The 20,576-nt window shown below is 37.5% G+C and overlaps 1 protein-coding gene and 1 long non-coding RNA gene across 5 annotated transcripts in view; one reads left to right on the top strand and one right to left on the bottom strand.

The window, feature by feature from the left end:
• The window catches only part of slc4a3 (solute carrier family 4 member 3), a 56,105-nt gene extending 52,106 nt beyond the window's left edge, over positions 1-3,999 (top strand). For all 4 annotated transcript variants that reach the window (XM_067603022.1, XM_067603021.1, XM_067603023.1 and 1 more), the window contains 2 exons: positions 330-503; positions 2,786-3,999. In XM_067603022.1, coding sequence (XP_067459123.1) covers positions 330-503; positions 2,786-2,863 — 252 coding nt within the window. In that variant the 3' untranslated portion in view covers positions 2,864-3,999. The remainder of the gene's footprint in view (positions 1-329; positions 504-2,785) is intronic.
• A 3,894-nt stretch (positions 4,000-7,893) lies between these two features.
• On the bottom strand, positions 7,894-14,253 carry LOC137192389 (uncharacterized). The gene is made up of 6 exons (XR_010930566.1): positions 14,009-14,253; positions 13,335-13,441; positions 13,031-13,076; positions 12,224-12,362; positions 8,179-10,996; positions 7,894-8,140 (listed from the first exon to the last, which is right to left on the bottom strand). It is a non-coding gene; the product is annotated as an uncharacterized lncRNA (long non-coding RNA).
• Between the last annotated feature and the right edge of the window lie 6,323 nt (positions 14,254-20,576).

Here is a 20,576-nt window from a genome sequence, read left to right as displayed (position 1 = left end):
CCTACAAATACCTTATGTCTTAAAAGTCAGTAGAAGTGGTTTCATATTTTGGATTTAAAGTGTTTACATGTAAGATATTAAGTTTATCAAATGAAAAATCAAAGAAAAAGTTTACAGAAAATTCAGTTCCACTTGCATGTTGGACACAAATGATAAAATGCAGAATTGTCCACTAGATGGAGCCAAAAACATGTAAGATATTCTTCATGCATGGGAACATTTAACTGGCGAGTGTGAACAGGATAATGTGTCTTTACATGTTTTGAGTATCTCTGTGTACGCTTGGTTCTTCTAACCATTACCCACCACGTGTGTGTGTTTTGCTTCAGGTGAAGACATGGCGTATGAACATGTTCACCATATTCCAGTTGGGGTGCATCGTGGCTCTGTGGGTAGTGAAGTCTACTGAGGCCTCCTTGGCGTTCCCCTTCGTCCTCATCATGACGGTGCCGCTGCGCCGCCTCATTCTCTCCCGGATTTTTGAGGAACGTGAGCTCCAGGCGGTAGGTTGGGTAGCAGAGGCCTTCCCGGCGTGTTTGAATCTGTGCCACGATCATCTGATCCCACATAGCCCAGGGATACTTATTTTACAACAAATTTAACAGTGGATGGATGTTGTTGTTTCATGTTTTTATTTCTGCCTAAAACTAACATCTCTTAAAGAAATGCTATAAATTAACTTTTCCCGTGAAATTCCTGATGATTTTCTCCCTATGATTGTGGACAGCTTTCTCATCCAAATATTTTCAAATGTTATAGAAATATTTATTTTTGCTCTGTGCTGTAGCCAGAAAAAGATTCACAGCCCATCCTGAACTCATGTTTTCTTGGTTAGATACCTTACACCCATACATATCATCACTGTCAGATTAAAACCTTCCATTTGTAAAATGTCAACCTCTTCAGGAGCTAGGATAAACAGCTTTTCTTTTCTTTCTTTTCAGTTCTTTGTTCCTAAGGTCTCATGAACAACTGGCATCGTAGAATTGCCTTAAACAAAATGAAGTAGTTGGATCTCCATGATGTCAGATCCCTCTCCCCTCTACCTTCACCCTTATATCAACCATATCAATCATATATGTACTATTCACATTTTTATTCTTTGCTTTGCTCTTCTCTACCAAACATGATATTTCATAGGAGTCATAAATATTTGGTACCTAAGGGTGCTTTCATACTTGTAGTTTGGTTAATTTGGTCCGAACTAAGAAGAAAAATATGTATTGTTGCCTTTTAGTTCTGGTTAGCTTCATATTCACAATTACTTTTTACAAAGGAACCAAGAGGAGTAAACATGAAGCCATTTTTGGCAATGTCATCCTGCGTTATCAGCGCTACATGAACCCAGAGACTGACAGCAAGTCATTTAGCACTTTATTAATTTATACATTCATATTAATTTATTAAAATTAATGTATAAATATAGCTTCTCTGGTGTCACAAAGAACTCACAAAGAAATAAGTAATTATGAGTATTATTAGTCAAGACTGCACATGGACCTCCTTTATCATAAACAGGTAAAATCAGAACAGAAAAGAGTTTTTTATACAGTAATATTATGGGTGAATAGTAACTACGTTGTCGTCACATTTCATTCACCCCCTTTTTATTGGTGAAATGCTAAAATACACTGAGTAGGCCTCAAGCTCAACACACCTTTGGTTAAACTCTTCACTTTCTGATGAATCAGAGACAATCTCTGCACCATGTAATGATGGGCATACATGTTGCTGTTATAACCTGTTGCATTGCATAAATATATGCAAAATGCAAATCAAGAGATCACTCTCTTTATATTACGCAACTAGCAAATGAATTCAGGTGTAGTTTAGCTTATGAATTCATTGTAAAATCGAAGGCTGCAAAGGATCACCAAACTCATGGTTCGGATCATATCGCGGTTTTGAATCACTGATAGGATCTTTTTTTTTTTCCCCAAAAAAAGGGAGACAAATATAACTTATTCTGTAAAACATTTAAGCATTGAACTGCCGCCCATGTTCTTAAATAAAAACAACACTGAAGATGTCTTATATTTAAAGAAAATCTTAAAATATATCAAATATTCAATACTTAATTGTTAAATTAAAGTACAATATGAGGCATGATACCTTCCTCTTTTAAACATGGTAGTGAAAGAAACAACAGCCTGTGTCTACATCATCAAAACTTGATGATAACTTATAAACATGAACATAGATCTTGTCTTGCAGCTTAGATTGTTGAAGGAGCTACCAAACAAACATGCACCGCTAATGTCAGTTAGCAGCTAGATAGCTAAACAGCATGTAAACATACCTGAAAATATCACTTTTTTCAGTGTGTTCCTGTTTGATGCTGGTTTGGTCATTGCTCTTCAAAATCCCAGTTAGTGACATGTTGTCTGTCCATGACTTGTAGCTACAGCAATTTGTTTACTTTGTCTCCAATGAGACATTACATTTTGCAGTTAATCTGCAGTTCACATACATTCCAAACCATGTGGGGTGATCTGTACATATCACTGATCAACTACCTTCCGTTTCACAAGTACTAAAATCACATATCACGTTCGGTCTGCTTCCACACCACAAACGAACCACACCAGAGTTTGCCTGGAAGTTGTTCACACACGAGTCTGATTAACAGCTTTCGCACCAGGATAAGCTAACTGAACCAAATAGGGAAACACATCTGAATTTGTTTGAATCATACCAAACAGGTTAGGCATGAAAGCACCCTAAGATGCCCAATTTTGAGCAAACCTTGAATGAGACTGACAAAGGATGCTCTGTCTGTTCACAGCTGGATTGCGACGAAGATTCTCCCAACTTTGATGAAGATGGACGAGATGAGTACAATGAGATTCACATGCTTGTATAAATTCAAGTTGGATCCAGCCAATAGGACTTTCTCCATCCTCTAGCTCTGACCAATCAGAGCAAACTTCTTTGGAAACCTCAGTGTCTCTGGGTAGTAGTGACAAAGCGAGAGGAGCTACAGTAATGCTGTTTGTAAAATATACAAAAGCTATAGCTGGATAATCACGTCTTACCTTTGTTTATTCCAGTTTTCTAAAAGAGCACACCTAATGTTAGATCTTTGTGGTGGTGGTGTTGTGTTAACCTCCCTGAAGATGTTATTCTGTCAGACGCCAGCAAATAATATGTGATATGGACGATGCAAATCTAGCAAAACACACATGAACACTTTATTCAACTTTTTATCCTATCTATCCCTTTAATTATTCTGCAGGTTTGGGGCATAAGTGCAATGATGATGGTGACTTCTAAGACTACAGCAGGCTTGTTGATTCAGGCTGATTTGGGTGATGAATGTAGGAAATGGGGTCAATTTGCTTTCATTTCTGTTAATTCAGGAAGTAGCTTTTCATCCAAATCCATTATTATAACTCTGTTTTAACCCTTCACTGATCTTACATCTCTTTAACCAAACTATAGAGAAATAACTATGTTGTACCCTGTGTATGTGAACCACATTTTATACTGTATGGCTGAATTGACCCTAAATCCAAGTGTCCAAGTCCAAAATTAATTTTACTGCCTATGTAGTTCGGCTGCCTTTTTCCTTTATACTACTGCCATTACCTATAGATTGCAATGATGTGCAAACAAGGAGTTAAATAGTCCTTTTCCTTTATATGCAGACTTGTAGTAATGAGCACCTTGACTGGGAAGTTTTGTCACTGCCAACCCAGCTCCCTGGCACAAAGCCTCCACTCTAAATGTAATGTCTCCTTGAAGCCAAAATCTAGAGACTGCATGAGCTCCTTCAAGAGGTGTTACCATATTTTGTTAGGTGTAAATACCCAACATACCAGTCCGCTTACTCCATTATGGTGACCTTGGATGTATAAGGAAATAACTAACAAGGTCTCAACCTTATTTTTCAACTTTGTTTTGTCTATTTGTTTTGTGACCCTTGGACTCATTGCCATGCTTGATTATCAGTGATGTTTAGACTTGAAATAGCTTAAACTGCTGGTTTAAAATTGAAAATATATATATATATATATATATATATATATATATATTGGGAACTTTATACACTCAAACTACACAATGAATAACTCACACTTATTCATTCATTATTTCATCTTCTCTGCAAGATTTCCATAACGTGTTGCACTTTTCACAGATGTCATGAATAATATAATAACACACTTCACTGGAAAAGCATAGAAACTAAGCAAACACAAGAACTGAAAACGCTGGGGAGTAGTTGAGTGTTGGCAGAATGTATGAATGATGCATTGTACAGTAAGACTGCAGAGCTTGGAATTATAATGTACCATCTGTGTTCGGAGTTGTTTTGAAATACCGAGAGATTTAGTTTTCACCTCTTATATTGCAAGCCCACTATAGAATTTTAATTACCATTCAGTCATGACACTTTCAGGAACCTTACTTCTGCAACACAGAAACACCAGTTTTTAGAGCTACTGCACACAGAAATGACACAGACTTTCATAAGGTACTCAATTATTCCAAGATAACAGATTTGTATGAAGCTCCTATTTACAGTAAGTGTAAAGAAAATCAATATGAGTTCACTACAGCCAGTGTGTTAGACTACACTCTAGATAAACATTCCCAACGCTCAAAATACTTAATTTTGGAAGAGGATTCCAGAAAGTGAAACATTCACCTGATGTGTCCGGGATGTTCTGTGACATGTTTTTCTCAAACATGATAATGTTTTGAAAACCGGTGGGCAAAGATCAGATATCAGCAGATGTGCTTGAACTTGTTCACGTGCATGTAATAGTCCACTGTTCTTCACAAAAGACCCACTGAACTCTCTGATCACATTCAAGGACAATAAGATGATACGGCGTTTGCGTGGAAGACATTTTCAAACTCCATACTCTGAAAGGTAGTAGATGCGATGGATTAACCAATTCGAAGCGGAGGGAGGTTTCTGCACACTGTCACTATTGCCAAATTCAACATTTAGTCAATAAATATGACATGTTCAGTGAAAATAGTGTCTAGAATCTTCTACCTTCTATTCTTACACCTTTCTTGCTTTCCTGCTATAATAATACATTCATGGTGGAATCAGTACGGAGACACTTTGTGGCTGAAGAGGTTTCTGTGAATAGCTTTCAGATATAACTAAAGAGTAAAGACTCATAATGTTTTCATGTATTCACCAGATAATTTTATAGCTGCAGTCATGCAATTAACTGAAAAACTCCAAAGTGCATAAAAGTCAACCACAAGAATGAGTGTATCTCATTTACATAACCGTGTCCTACATTACAAGCCATGCAAGAACTCTGTCTCAGGGGAAACTGACCTTCGATCTGTAAATATTGCTTCCCAGCCTCTAGTTTGTTGAGACTTTTGTGTACATAAAGCGGTCAAGGCAATCCAACACTTGCAATGTAAAAGTATATGGCTTACAGTCCAGGCTTTTGTGTTGTACAATGGAGAAAATGAGGTCAAGTGAAGGGAACAATGTGTTTACTCCGGAGAAGTGACGTGGAATTTTAACTGTAAATTAATCATTTTTCCTCTGTTATTTTCTTTCGGCCTCAATTTAAAGCTACACTTTGATGTGAAGCATTCACCTGCTGTAGTCTGTATTCAATTCCACGGCTCCCCGAGTTAACAGGTCACTGAATGTGCTTTACATTAGCAGTACATAGCAGTTTCAGTTTCAATGGGCTTCGCTGTTAATGGACCTTTTTGACCAGGTGTTTGTTTTCAGGGTTTATGCTAAGATTGAAATGGCAAACTGTGGGCAAAGACACTGATAAGTGTTCTTCCTTATTGGCACCACTGTGTTCATGACATTATTGAATGTAAATGTTTGGCCGTCTATGTTTTCAGGGGCATGATTTTTCTTGGCAGAGATAGCAGAACTGATTATGATTTATGGAAGTTCATTAACAACAAAGCTACTGAGCAAACACAAACAAATTTAAAGCAGAATTGCTCTTTTTTCGACCACTTGGGTGCAAGACTTCACAGCAAGCTGAATATTACTCTCACATTTGACATATTGATGTTTATGTCACATATTTGGTGCTGGGCAGGTAAACTTGGTTCATCAGAGCTTTTTTGCCGAAAAATATGCCTGCTTCAGCTGGAGTGAGAGAGAGATGAGAGAGGTGAGAGTCAACAAAAAATTTAAGTTATGGACCATAAAACCAAAACTGTCAACTGAAGGACGCTAAAAGGGTCCAAAAAATGAAGGAAACTGCAGAGATGGGTGATAATTATCTGTTGTTTTGTCTAAAGGGGTCACTACTAGTCACCCCTTTAACATTACAGGTAGTCATTTTTTTTTCAATATAAAAATATTTAGCTTCAAGTGTGAAAATGTGTGAGGTGCACAAGAAGGGTTGTATGTCAAATGTAAGCGAGCACGGAGGCTTCCTCTGCTCACTGTCTTCAAAGTCACATGCTCTGTGTTTTGGCAGTTTATATTCCTTACATGTAAACTTCAACTGAAAGCAGATCATCTATTGAAATGACCTGGAATATCATCCAGTAAGAAGACATAAATCATGACCCTAATAGCTGGATGTGGGCACATCTTGTTAAAGCCTGTTACAAAAAAAAAAATGTTGGTAAGCGGTTTGAAATTCTTAAGACCTCAAATTCTGTTAAATTAAGAAAACTCTCAAAACTCTTTTTAAGCAGAGAAATGTGTCCTTGCAAGCTCTCTTCTCTTGATTATCAGCTTGATTAAAACTTGAATTTGTTTTGTGAATGATGAATAGATTTGTCATGAATTAACTTCCATACCTAACCAGCTAAAGCAAATAGTTAATTATACACACAACACTTAGAAGGGCAACACTGTAAGAAACAAACATTTGATGAAAAAGTCATGCCTGCACATAGACTGCTCATCTGGTCCAAAATATTTTGGACCAGAATATAATGTAGATCAAGCTGGGAACAAAACACCTAACTTTAAGGACAGGAGTCAGTAATTTCTTTGGTGGTGTTTTTTTTTTCTTTTTTGACAATAATCTCTTAGCCAAATGAGTTGTCAGTAGGCATCTGCCATCTGCAGCCAGTGGAGCTGTGTATTTTTTGTGCTGGTTGACCAATAGTGGTAAAAGAGGCACAAGGTCCTGTGTTGTCTGAGAATACAAGGCTGTTAGACTGTTCAACACATCCACGTGCTCTTGTTATGACAAGAACTGGTGTGTCTGTGTATGTGCGGAGCTGCGTAGGTCAAAGCCAAGACAGAGCCAGCGAACGCATACTTAGCAAAACATCCTTTCAGTATTTACACAAGGGGGGAAAAAAAACGAATGTCGGGTATTATTTAAGATAATAAAAGGTGCGGTGCTGCCACTCTGTCCTGTCTGGACGCTAGATGTTGAAACACGCAAGATGAAGGGAAAAATAGTTGTTGTTTTTTTTTGACCCTCAAAAAGTTCTGCCATGTCAATGATCCTAGTTCACCACACTTCGTCGCCTTATACCACCATGGTTGCAGGGCAGACCACCCACCCAAATCTAAGACTCGGCTCTGTTGTTTTTGAACCTCTTTTAATTCAACATTATTGGTTTGAGTAAAGACGTCTGGCGATCTTGGAGTCTAGCATATGGAATAGTGTATGATTTCCAAAGATTATATATACTATAAATCAGATATGTCTAAACTCACCTATTATAACAAAGGTTGCTCATTCATATATTCTTAAAAAAAGCAGAATCCTAGTGTATAGTATCTTTTGGATATTATAGTATTGCCACTCATTTTTCTTTAATTGCACTGCATACCAAAGGATTAGCTCCTTAGTAGGATTAGTTTCCTTATTTTGGTCTTCATCGTCACATCTTGTTGGTGATCTCCCTTGATGTAAATAAAATACTATCTTTTGAAATGTTTTTTGTGATAGAATTATGATGCCGTCTGGATAGTGTTTATAATCAAGGGCATGATCTCTTTAACGAAACGGTTTTATTTCAGCGGTGTGACAGGACTGATCATTACAGGAACACCTGATTTCTACATACATACTACTCGTTTAAAGCCATGGGTTCCATAAAGCTTCAGTATTTATCTGAAAGCACTGCTTTGAGATAAATGATGCAGCTCAAACTGCTTTTGAGCTTCATCAAGAGAAAAATGTTGCACTTAGGTTTCTTTGGATTGCTAGATGCTTGACTCTCTTCACCACCCTCTCATTTACTTTGGCTCTCTGCCTTGGTGGGCAGGTGGAGTAGGCTACAATCAGTACAGCACAGTACTGCAGATCGCCTGTTGATTCTCAGTGTACTGAGTACTAGCATCACTTTCACATTATATAAAGTCACTGGATTCAAGGTTGAAATGGAAAACGTTGCCTAATGAAACTTTACATTGTTTTGATGACACACAGCTGGTCTTCATGGGGTCTGCACAACTATCCTCTGATGTAAACTGATCTGATGATAAATGATGAAATGCAGTACTTTTCAGATTGACACATAGGTTGTGTGGATACTTGAATAGCAGGTTCATCTTGCTATTGCTGTAAAGAGGTTTTCAAACAACTGTAAAACATTATTTTTTGTCTGAAATAAATATTTATTATGTGTTTCAAATACAAACAGACTCGTTTTTTTTCTGTCAGATTAGAAACATTAAAAATACAATACAGATAATTCAGGTGTCACATACATTTTTGGAGTGAAGTCAGTGTGAGAAGTGTGTGCAGTGTGTGCAGTTGTGAAGGTTTGATTTTCCTAACTATAGGTGCCAGGTGGGTGGGGTCTACTACATGATAAAACAAAGAGTTCCAGAAAGTTCAGACCTTCACAGCAAAGTATTTAGACAATAAAGCAAAAAAACAAGCTCTCCAAAATTGTTAACATTAAAGGGAAGGTGATTGGCAAGTCACAAAAACAACTCTGTGATATATTGGCTAGTTCTGTACACAGGAAGGCTGAACATACAGTATAACTACAGACACCTCACACCTACTACACTCAGAGTTTGAGCTGCTCCCATCTGACTGTCAATTCAGGGCCCCAAGGGCCAGCTGGAACATATACAAGACATCTTTTATTCCCTATGCCATACAGGCATCCAACAAAGAATGACTGCATCAGGGAACACTTGTTATTATTATATAAGATCTGCTCTCTGGTATTATTTATACCTATCTGCTGCTACCTGCCCATTTGCACTATTGCATGTTGTATATATTTTATGTTTTAACTGTGTGTTGTGCTATGTGTAGTGTCAGCACTTTCACTGTACTTTGGTAGAAGCCAAAGAAAAATTTTTCCACTGAGGTCGATGATAAAGTCAATCTAATCTAAAAGTAAATTTTTCTCTGACATCAACTCAAGCTGTCCACAGCTGCTGTTTTCTGTAAGGCAGTACTGTAAGTGTACATGCATATTTCAAGCCTTCAGATAGTGTGTCTTTGATAGTCAAAACATGAGATGGGTGGATTATCACTTAAAGCTTTCTGTGAAGTTCGGAAACAGTGAGCAAATATACAGCATATTTATTACCCGCAGTGAGAATGTTTTTGAGAATGTTTTCTTTACTTCCTTTACTAAAATGTGATTGCTGGTACATGATATGTTTAATGCTTGCTGATGTACAAAAAGACACATCCAGCCACTGAGAGATATAGAACATTTGACATTTGAGTAGAAAAACTGGGCTACACCAATAATTAGTTTGAATGATGCCTTGGAGTTAATATCAGCCAATCATGTCTTGCACCTTTGATATCATACAATGTCATGTTTCAGTATGCAAATTATAAGATCCATACATATTAGATATTAGTGGATATTACTATTGGACTCTTACATAATAATATTCCAGATATAATATCAAAAACTCATGTTGGTCACTCTGTTTAGTAATCATCTTAAAGGTGTATTTTACCTACTAAAATGTGTACTTTTAACAGACTGTAGTGGAGTGGTATACTGTATTTTGGTCTGTGTTTGTATGTGTGTATTAATGTATCTGTTATTTAAAGGACAATTGCAGTGCTTTTCAACCTGGGTCTTATTCTCATAATTGTTTTCAATATGAGTCATGCAACTTTGCACTTGCCACCTCAATGACGTTTTGGGAAACACAGACTCCAGCAAAACAAAGTATATTGGAGTGAGAAGAGTAAACTTCAGTTCTACGTAAGTCCTTTCAAACGCTCGTCTTTAGGTCCAACCCAGAGTCCAAACAGAAAACAGCCCTCTGGATTAGCTATTGTTGCTAACAGCATAGGATTCTACGTCTTGGCCAGCTAAACAAACTAACTGCCTATTCATCTCTAGTAAAAGCATTTTTTACGACTCATGTATACAATGATTCAACTCAAACATAGGTATCATTTTTTAAAAATGTTATGAAAGGCTTTGATTGCTTTAGGCGTTATAAACACTGTTGCTTATTAGATGTTGGGATACCAGTTTGATCCAGCTGGGTGCCATTCTTCCTCTTTCCTCTAATTTGATTTAGCTCTTTGTCTGTGTACTCTGATTCAAATAATTATGTTTGCCAATCAGAATGAAAAATTGTCCTCCCAACCCTCCACTGGATAACCAAGTTACACTTGTTTTTTTCTTCAATTTTTCTTTCTTTTATCTACACAACCACAGTGATTGTGTATTGCGCTCTGAGCACCAAAACACAGGTGACCTGTACTTGTGCATAAAACAGAACAAAACAACAAAACGGAAAAAATATTCTTGTTGTATACATGGTGACAGATAAAATACGTTGAAAAATACTGCAATTTTCCTCAGCTCAGCACGTCAGAGCCCCAATTTGCCGGGCATCTCTATGTCCCAGGCGGTGAGTTTTTGGCACAGAAGAGGCAGGAAGAATGTCATAATGATACAAGGTGCTATTAAAAAGATGAGAGTGGTGAGTGGGGGGTCGTGGACCTGTCCACAGAGCAAAAAGTATTTCTTATGGATCCCCAAGAAGACCTCATCTACCAGAAATCTGTGACCCTTACACCAAGTCTTGTTTGCCGAGTTATCCACACAAAGCTTCAGTTCGTTGTAGTCGCTACAGAGGAAGAGAGCAAGGCAGAAGGCAAAGTTAATCGATCCTGTTTACTAAACCTGCAGAAAGTAGTATTAACCAAATGTGTACATCATTCCTGACTCAAGCAGAACAAACATTTAACATAAATCTGCACTTTAACTGCATTCATTGAGAAAATGGATGGAAAACAATGTCTTGAAGGAAAAAATAAATAAAAACAGAAAAAAACATGCATGGTAAGTAAAGCACTGTATTATGATTTGAAGTCAATTGGCAAAAAAAAAAATAAAAAAAATGCAGAAATGGTCCTTTAAAGACCCACGAGGCAACTGTGCATTTGGCAACACTGGAAGAACTGAAACATGTAAACTCAGTACTTCTAAGATAATGCAAAGTGACATCTGCCAAAAACATCTGACTTAAGTGACTCCAAGCTTTTTTATAAATAGAGAAATCACCACTGATGTTTAGGAGGCAGCTTACATTTCACTGTTTTGATTTGGGGAAGCGACCATAGCCTCACTAAACCAGCATAAATCTCACAGGCAGTTGTCACTACAAGATTTTTAGTGCGGAAAACATCCACAGAGAGTCAATTGAGCCTGACAGCTGGAAGCCTGATCAACAAGATGGGCTCCTTGTGATGATGGATACTCCACCCTAACACACCATCTGAGCTCTGTGGGAGCTCAACCCCAAACCATGTTAAAATATGGATTATTACAGACATAATTAAAGAGGGAGTCTACAGTAGGTACCATGAGCTAAAGTCTCCACAAACAACTGCTGTCTGGAATATGAACCCAGGAGCAACAGTCTAGCACTTTTTTCATTAAAAGATGACTAATTAGATGAAACTTTGACCAAATGTAGCCAGGAAATGGGAAAGGATCTGACTTTCCCATGACTAAAGGTCATATATCTTTGCTGAAAAGGCTATAAAGTGTGTAATGTGCCACTTTATCCAGCCTTCTTGTGTTTTTACTCACCGGGCTCTAAAGTGTTGAGCTCAGGGTCAGCTTCAGGCCACACATGCATGCCAAGGCTCAGATAGCAAGTAATAACACAGACTCATGGGTGGCATTGTGCACATGCATTTAAATTGATACGTGTCTGCTAATCACATACAACTCAGTATTCAGGTGTTGTATCTTCATGTCGACCACTTGTACAATGTGCTCTTTCATATCTAATTAGGAATAGAAACCTACATTTTCTACAAGACGACAAAAAGAAACTAAAATTCACCGTTTTACAGTCGGCCACGGGCATCTGTCATGATAGCTATTCGTCTCCATGGTGTTGTTGAAGTCTGACAGGCAGATGTGAACATCGCTATCAAATGTGTTTTTGTCACATGGTGGGACAATAAATTTCACAGACAGCCCTAGAAAATAAACACTTAGCGTGAGTGAGAGTAACACTCCAAAATTTAACAAACAATTCAAGCCAAACACTTCAATCACAGACACACATAGCAAATATTTTACCAATGAACAAATGAATCCTTAAAAAAAATGACAAAGCTCAAAATCACCTCCATTTAACGATATATCAGTGTTAAATATTTTTGTGGTTATTACAACAAAGACAAAGTATAATGTGCTATGCAGCTTTGGAATTTGGAAGAGAAAGGAGAAAGTTCTTTAGAGCCAGACTGCAGAGGCGGTGTGGTCTAGTAGAGTAAAGATCCCTTACTGACTGAATGAGACTACGTCTGCAGTATGTGGCTACATCTGAACACATGTCTGAAAATGTCCACACTAGCATTCTCAATGGAAGAAAGTATAGGCTTGCCTATAATCGTTTCTCTTTTACTATGATTTGGAAATTGCGAGAAATTGGACTTGAAATGTTCAGAATCTGTGTGACTATCATATTTACCTCAGTTAGACTGTTTGTTTAACTTACATAATGGGTTAACATACCATCAACTACCTCTCCAAACTTGTATGTTAACTACACTCCTACCCCAGACTCTTTGTACATCTTTTAATTGGTGTGTAATCACTGAACTTCTGCTAGAAAGCTGTGTAGGTGAAGATTCTGGCTTACCTGTCTGGATGAAGATAAGTGTCAGCAAGTATGTAGTCAACACCATCTATTGACATAAACAATCATATTCTAAATTAACGAATGGTCTTTGAAAGTGAAGATAAACTTTGTGTTACACTGTTATAAACATTGTATAACTTATCATCAATGTGTCACAGGTACTGCATCTTAAATGATTCACTTTTTTACACAAGCAAATATCTTACAGCATTCACCGCACTAATGAAGATAAGATAAATGCAAGTGGTTTTACATGCAAATATCCAAAACAAGTTCTCTGCTTCTTCTGAAGAACTAAACTTACTTCTCTAAAATGTTTGTTGTCTCAGTTTGTGGTATCTGACATGTCCAGATGCACAGTCACACTTTGCCCAGCTGGTCAAACCAATTTTCTTCACTTCCTCCTCCACACTTGAGTGATAATGCAAGACAGTACATGGATTTAAACGTATAACCAAACCACAACAGCAAGGCATGATCTCTTTACTAAGAATTTCATCCTACAGAGGTGATACACAAGTTAATATTTCCTAAGTAGCATTTTTAACTATTTAAATTCAGGTACAATTAGCACACAGTTTGAAAAGAAGAAACTATAAGCTCCGTTATGACACAGACATGACAGCCATCTGCTTCCTGGACATTTCCCACAGATTAATCAATTTATCTCGTGGGAGGCATACGCTGAAAACAGATGTTACCAGGGAATGTAGCAAGAGGAGGCTTTTTAAAAAATGTACACATGTAATCTCTGTGATTATATGTAAGAAATATTCTATAAATGTACTGACGTTAGCAAGTTTTGTTCACACGGAAGTCCAAATATTAAATATTTGATTAAAAACAATGAAAACAGATACATTTAAAATGCTTAATAAATGAAACAAAAGCAGCAGTTATTGATTTTCACAAATTTAACAGTTATGTGAAGCATGTAGAAATATAAAAAATAAAATGCTCAATAAGCTCATACTGTACCTCAGCTTGTATGTGGTTATTTAAAGTAGTGTTTTCCCTTCCCTGTAGATCCCTGGTAAAAGCTTTGAGTAAAACCTGTGCTGACGCTTCAAATTGTTTGCCAGCCAACTAACAGATGCACAACTGGTCACAAATAGGCTCTGTGGTGATCTGGTCCAGTTTCTTATCTGTGCAACTCAGAGCTAATTGGATTGCGCAACAGCAATGGACAGCCTGCTTCCTTTCCCAGACTGAGCCTGGCTGTTCCCATGCTACCCAAACCAGTTCCACGCACACAGTCCCCCAGAGACACTTGAACCAAGCGGCCTCAATGTCAACAAGCCAGAATGATTGTATCTCACAAATAAATCTGAGTCAGTTTTTATATTTTCTGATGAATCCTATTCCTGTTCGGGGTCAGAGGGATCAGTGGGCGGACTGTGTTCTGCTTTCCCAGCATGCACTTTGAAAAAAGCAGGAAAATACTATAAAGAGATGGTTGGTCAGTTATTGCACTGCTAACAGACGATCAAACAGAGAGAGAAACATTCACACGTAGAGGCAGGTTATGGTTTCCTGCTCACCTGACCTTTATGTCTGTGGACTGTTAGGGAAAACCATTGGAGGAAACAGACAGAAACTTCATGCTCAGCACTTTCACGTCTGACGTCTATCAGCCTATCTGCAGTGAAACTCCCCCGGACTGGGGATGTTCCTGATGGTCACTGACCAGGCCTCACACAAACACTTTTTCACTACTTCAGAATTTCCATTGTTGTATCAATAGCATCAGGCTGTCAAAGGCACTAGAAAAAATATTTGAGTGAATATGACCTCAATGCATGATCATTGGGAGCAAGAGCGTAGGTTTGGTTTTAACTTTGGTGGGGACATTTTTTTGCCGGAGGGCCAAAATAATTGTGTATATGTACTTGCTCTCTATCACTCTTTTTGCTTCCATAGGCATACGTGCACACACACATACAAACATAAAGAGACCGACTCTGCAAAATGTTTACTTACTGAATATGCATTTGCTGACATGCTTGAAACTGGACTTGCATCATGATTTTTTCTCTGATTTTTACATTTTATTTTATAGAGTACTTAACTATAAATCTGAGACAAAATATCTTTGAAAATAACATATCATAGACTGTTATAATAAATGTTACAATAAAATAAATGTATAGGAACCTGTGGGTAATGTGCTGCTCTGTAACTCGCTGCTGGAAGGTTTTCAAACCTCACCTGAGACTCTGTCCTTCTTTCAGTTTGTGGATTTGGGCGATACAACTCAAGAGTTTCATGACAGAGTGATGCTCACAGTGGTGCTCAAATCTATCTTTAAATCATCTCAAAAACTTCTATTTGTATTATTTTTCATTCAACTCCTGAACTTATAACTAGATCTTTCACTATAACATCAGGGCTCGCCTGAGAGGCTGCAGCTCATTTGTCTGTGTGTCTCTGTTCTGCTCAGGCTGCTGCTGACAGGATTTTCATAATTAAATGATGCCTGACAGTCACAAACAGATCAGTTGGACAAGCTGCGGCTAATTTACCTTATAAATAATGTCCATGTCTTAATGACACATATGCAATAATAACTCTGCTCTTGAACCACTCTTGGAAAAGGGGCTAGATGGCTTTAAACAGTAAATATTTCTCCCTCTAATTTCAAAGATTAATGTTTGGATTGATTACAGAACATTCTTATTAACTAAGCTCAACTGTTACTGACATTTTGGTTCTTATTAAAAAAGGACCAGATGTCTTAATTTGCTTCTGGGAGGAATTTTCACCAACAGTAATAAAGTTGTTTAATTAAACAGCATGTCCAAGCAATAGTCACAATTAGTTAACAACAGCTAACAATGCATAATACATCCTGAAGTTAAGTCACCAGATCATCAGGTCGAGTGGCCCCCATATCCTGCTCTTTCACTCTGTATAATAATAGCACACTTTTTTTTGCAGAAAACACACAAACCTGACAACTCTGCAGAGATCTTATCGTTAACATTACGTGGAGTTAAAGCAGCTAGATTGTTTGAGATTAGTAAAATATTGGTAGGGACAATCCAGCAACACCTTGATATTGGGACATGTTCCTAAAGTCCATACCTAAATCTACGCCCATGATTGGGAGTTTCCACATCTGGCAAATGACACAAAAATAATCTTTGAGTCAATATGGCCTTGTGACCTAAAGAGGTGTTAATTGATTTGTTTTGGCCTCTTGAAGGCAGCAGAACAAGCTGTAAACACCTTTAAAAGTTGTCACGGCAAACTTAACACTTAGCACTCATTTGGAGTGCCTTATGTTTCTGCTCTCATGATGAATGTAAATCCAATATTCACTCTCTTTTAGCTCTGTTTTGGTCTCCACCAAGTCCTACGGGAAGTATCTGGATCTTCAGCGGCTAAATGCTCCACTGTGTTCGCCAGCTAGTTGCGAACTGTTTCTGTTTCATGCAGGTATCATAAAGTTTGTTTTTTGAAATAGCTGTTTCCCCCTAAAACAGCTGCCTACTGCAGCTGGAAACAAGGTTAATGAGACTGAACCAAACAGTAAAGATGTGGGCTGTAACAGAAACAATGAGCCAAAAGGTGCTACAACAGTCTGCAGAGCTGAGTGGCATTTCTTCTAAATTAAAATATTGATTAGTGCATTTTTAAATACAACCTCAATCTTCTCATTTAAAGAATCAACACATTTTTTTTCATTTTTTTCTTTCTATAAACAAAATAAGTTATACAAGTCAAATCATCTGCTATGATTGTAGCACCACAGAGTGTATCCAGGTAGTCACATAGATGATGGTGGTAAAATAATCACTGGATACAAATTCAGTCCCCTTGCTCTGCTTGTACAGCCACTGTTTCAGAGGATTAAGGATAAACAGAGTCATTGATCTTGCTGCAGAACTGTTTGGTGTTCTCTCCCTTCTGTTTTATGCTATCTCTCTAGAGTAATTACATGATAATCTGCTTCCATGAATCTGCTGTTGAGCCTGCTTCCACAAGCTCCCAAAGAACACTGCAGACAGTTTTTCTTTTACATGGATAAAAGATTTGTGTCAAATATATTCTAAAGAACAAACAATCTCCTGTATGGAGAATACATAGGCTACAGTGTGCTTTTGTTGAGTCAGATGAGTTTCTTATTTCAAAATGATAAATATATTTAAACATATTTAGCATCCCATTCATTTCAATAGGTTTTTTTTCACTGTTCTTTAAGGTTGTGCAAACACACATACAAACACAAAGCCTTTATATATTTTAACTGCTTTTCATCCAAACAAAAATTACAGTAAGAACAGTAGGACATGCAAGTCTTTTGTGCTAAACCTGCTATTTTATTGACAATTATTCCAAGGTTTTTGTTTTTTTTTTAAAATCCTGTAACCTTGAAAGTCTCTTGTTAAGTGTTGGATATCAGAATCCTCCCAAATATATAGGCCTCTTTTTCATTCCTCTTCCTTGTATACCCATGACTGAGGAAAATGACTGAGTGTGGAAAATTTGACCACCTTTCTGTGGTATTACATTTGTCTTGACTAAATGACTCTTTGAAAGATGAATCTTTCAGGAGTCCAGTTAAAATATCTCTCAGCACTGTACTATCAGCTTGTTCCGCTTAAGTGTAAAATTAAACGTTCCAACATTGTTCAGCTATTGCCCATTCATTTGGAGTTGCTGAGCAACGCATACCCACAATATAATCATAATGCATTTGTGAGCAGAGAAATGTTGAAGAGTGGTCATAAGAAAACATTTCCATTTCCCTAAATTGAAGGCATAATAGTGCAAGTGAAAGAGCAAACAGAGTACACAGCAGATAGGTTTGGTAAATGCTCTGAGCCTGTGAAAGGGAACACACATGCTGTTTGGACAGTGTCTCTCATATACTGTAATGGAAAATGTTTCCTCAGGTAGGAACAAGAGATGAATGAGGAGTCCATGTGCTGTAAACTTGATATTTGTCTTAGAAAGGAGAGGAAAAACAACATAAATCATTGTCTAGAAAATACACTTCACCCTGCTTCCAAACAGTCGTTACATGTTGTACATGAGGAGATGTGACATTTCATACGATTATATACCATATGGATAGGATATGATCACCCAGACAGTAGGGTGGACAAGAAAATAGAGAAATATATGATAAAATGATGTATCAAAGACACCATTTTTATTTAGAATTAAACTTCATAAATTGTAGAAAGTATTATATGGGTTTACAGGAGCATTTATATCTGCATCACTGGCCAGTTTAATGACTCTGTAGCTTGCACATTAGTGATGTCCAACAAACACCAGTGTGTTATGGGGAAAAAAAAGCTGAACACATGTTTTGAAATAATTTGTGACCCTGATCATATTGAGCCTAAATTGATAATGAGATGTAATTTGTTTTGCTTCATTCATGAGTTGATTTCATCTATTTGAGTCGATGAATAAATCAAACAAGCGGGCAACAATTCAGGTCTGGAACCGAGCTACAACTCACCTGCATTCGCTCCACAATAACCGCTCATTTAGTTGCAGTCAAGTGCATGGATGCTCTATAGTTAGTTGTAAATTTAGGGGAGGAAATTTTGCAATCACAAGGAAAGATTGCTGATGGATGAAATGTATATTATTGAAGCTGATCAACGACTGATTTTGTCGCTACACCATCAGATCTGTGCCCAGCTTGGACCAGTCTAGTGGAGAGAGAAGCAGAGCCAGAGCCAAGTCACTTAAAAATGCACTATGTAATCTATGTGAAATCCAGAAGGATGTGCAACATTATTGACTGGTTCCAGTCACACCACTCTCTCTAATTTCAGGTACGGTGGCCGGTAAGTGATAACGTAGTGAAGTAATGTTTTAAAAAGTAAAATTTTAACTACTTTAATAAGTAATTCATTTAATGGCTAATTCGAATGAATATCCAATATATACATGAGAACGCCTCACCAGCCTTTTGGGGCTCCAGTTGTTCACTGGAACAAGTGTCTTCCATCACCATGCAGCTGCATATATGAGTGGGTGGGAGGGAAAATGTAAGTGCCTAGAAATGCCAGCGAGTTGGAATTTCTCGTCCAAATTGGAGTTTGGGCCAGAAAGTTGGAAATTTAATCACTGTGCAAAGTAATGACATGCGTTATTGTCTGACACAAAGTCTTTTTGACACTACCAAAGTAAGAAATCTTCCAATTCTACAGCTGGTGACTTTAATCAAAACCAAAATTTAATAACCAGAGCTGCTCTAAACTCATACCGTCAGACGCTCACAGTGTTCTTTACTTTTGTTCCAGTAATGAATTACTGGCATAAAAGTGTTTTTCAACATTTTGTGTTGCATTTTCTAACGCTAGGTAATGAGAAGCACCAGTTTATTTTGTCAGGGACTGATATCATGAATTTGAACATTAAAATTAAGTTGACTCCAAAAATAATTAAACTTTCAGAAGCTTTTCTTTATTCCCCATTGGTCTTGTAGCAACCATTTTTTAAGCCCAGAAATCTTATGCAAGTGGCAGAATTAGGCCAAGTGAGGATAGATGGCCCTGACAGACATTACTTCATGCTCCCAGACCAGCTAAGTTGAAGCATGTTATACAGCGAGCCACGCTGACATCACACTGGAGTTGCACTGCAGGGCTGGAAACCCAAGCGTGAATCCTCGGGTCAGTCAAAGATGAGGAAATATCTTTCACACGTAATGGGCGAGAAGTTTCCAGGAGGTGCAGCACGCGCTTTATCATATGACTGTGTGCTAGTCCATCATTACATCATACGCCACTACGTAATCATTCATGCTCTTATGCTCCTCATTAGGCATGACAGTAAAATCCTATAATCCTAACTTTTATGTTCCAATTAATGGGGCAAAGTTAAAACAATAAATATTAATATTACTTGTAATTATCCGGTATTTCCTTACAAATTCCTTGAGACATTCAGCATGAAGTAATACAGAAACAAAATGACTGATTACATTATGATTTCCTTTATAAAATGAAGAATCTTAAGACTAAAATTGCTCGTCTGTTAGCCTGATAATCACACTGTATTAAAATTTTGTTTCACTTTATCATTTACCTTCACATTCAGTCTACTTGCAGTTAAATAATCGGATTGTAGTCAGCTTTCTGCAGTAACCTGAGTTCTTAAACATCACGTATCATTACGCGTAAACACTGGCTCTGATTCTGTTGGTGCTCTTGCATTTGGGCACCCATGGGTAATGGTGAGCACACATGCGGAAATCTAGCAACGTCAGGAGATAGGGCATAGCAGAGAATAGGCAAAGTAGAGTTTTAACTGTGAGCTAAACCTGGGGTCATTCTGATATTAAACTTTCTTGGTGTCCTGACAGCCTCCTTCAGGTTTGGACCACTCCGTTCTTTCTTACAGTACATTGATATAAAAGTGCATCAAATTGCATCAACTTGTGAACCACTGCTGTCTGACTTGACCTGGCTCTAACACGAGCACAATAACTTTCAAACAGAGGTTGTTTTGGCCAGTATAACACATTCAGTCTATTAACAACTAGACCTTTTAAAAAAAATAAGTTTATAGTACAAAG

The sequence above is a fragment of the Thunnus thynnus genome, chromosome 11 (genome assembly GCF_963924715.1).
Source record: "Thunnus thynnus chromosome 11, fThuThy2.1, whole genome shotgun sequence".
Lineage (NCBI taxonomy): Eukaryota > Metazoa > Chordata > Actinopteri > Scombriformes > Scombridae > Thunnus > Thunnus thynnus.
This window is presented reverse-complemented; position numbering and strand designations above follow the sequence as displayed.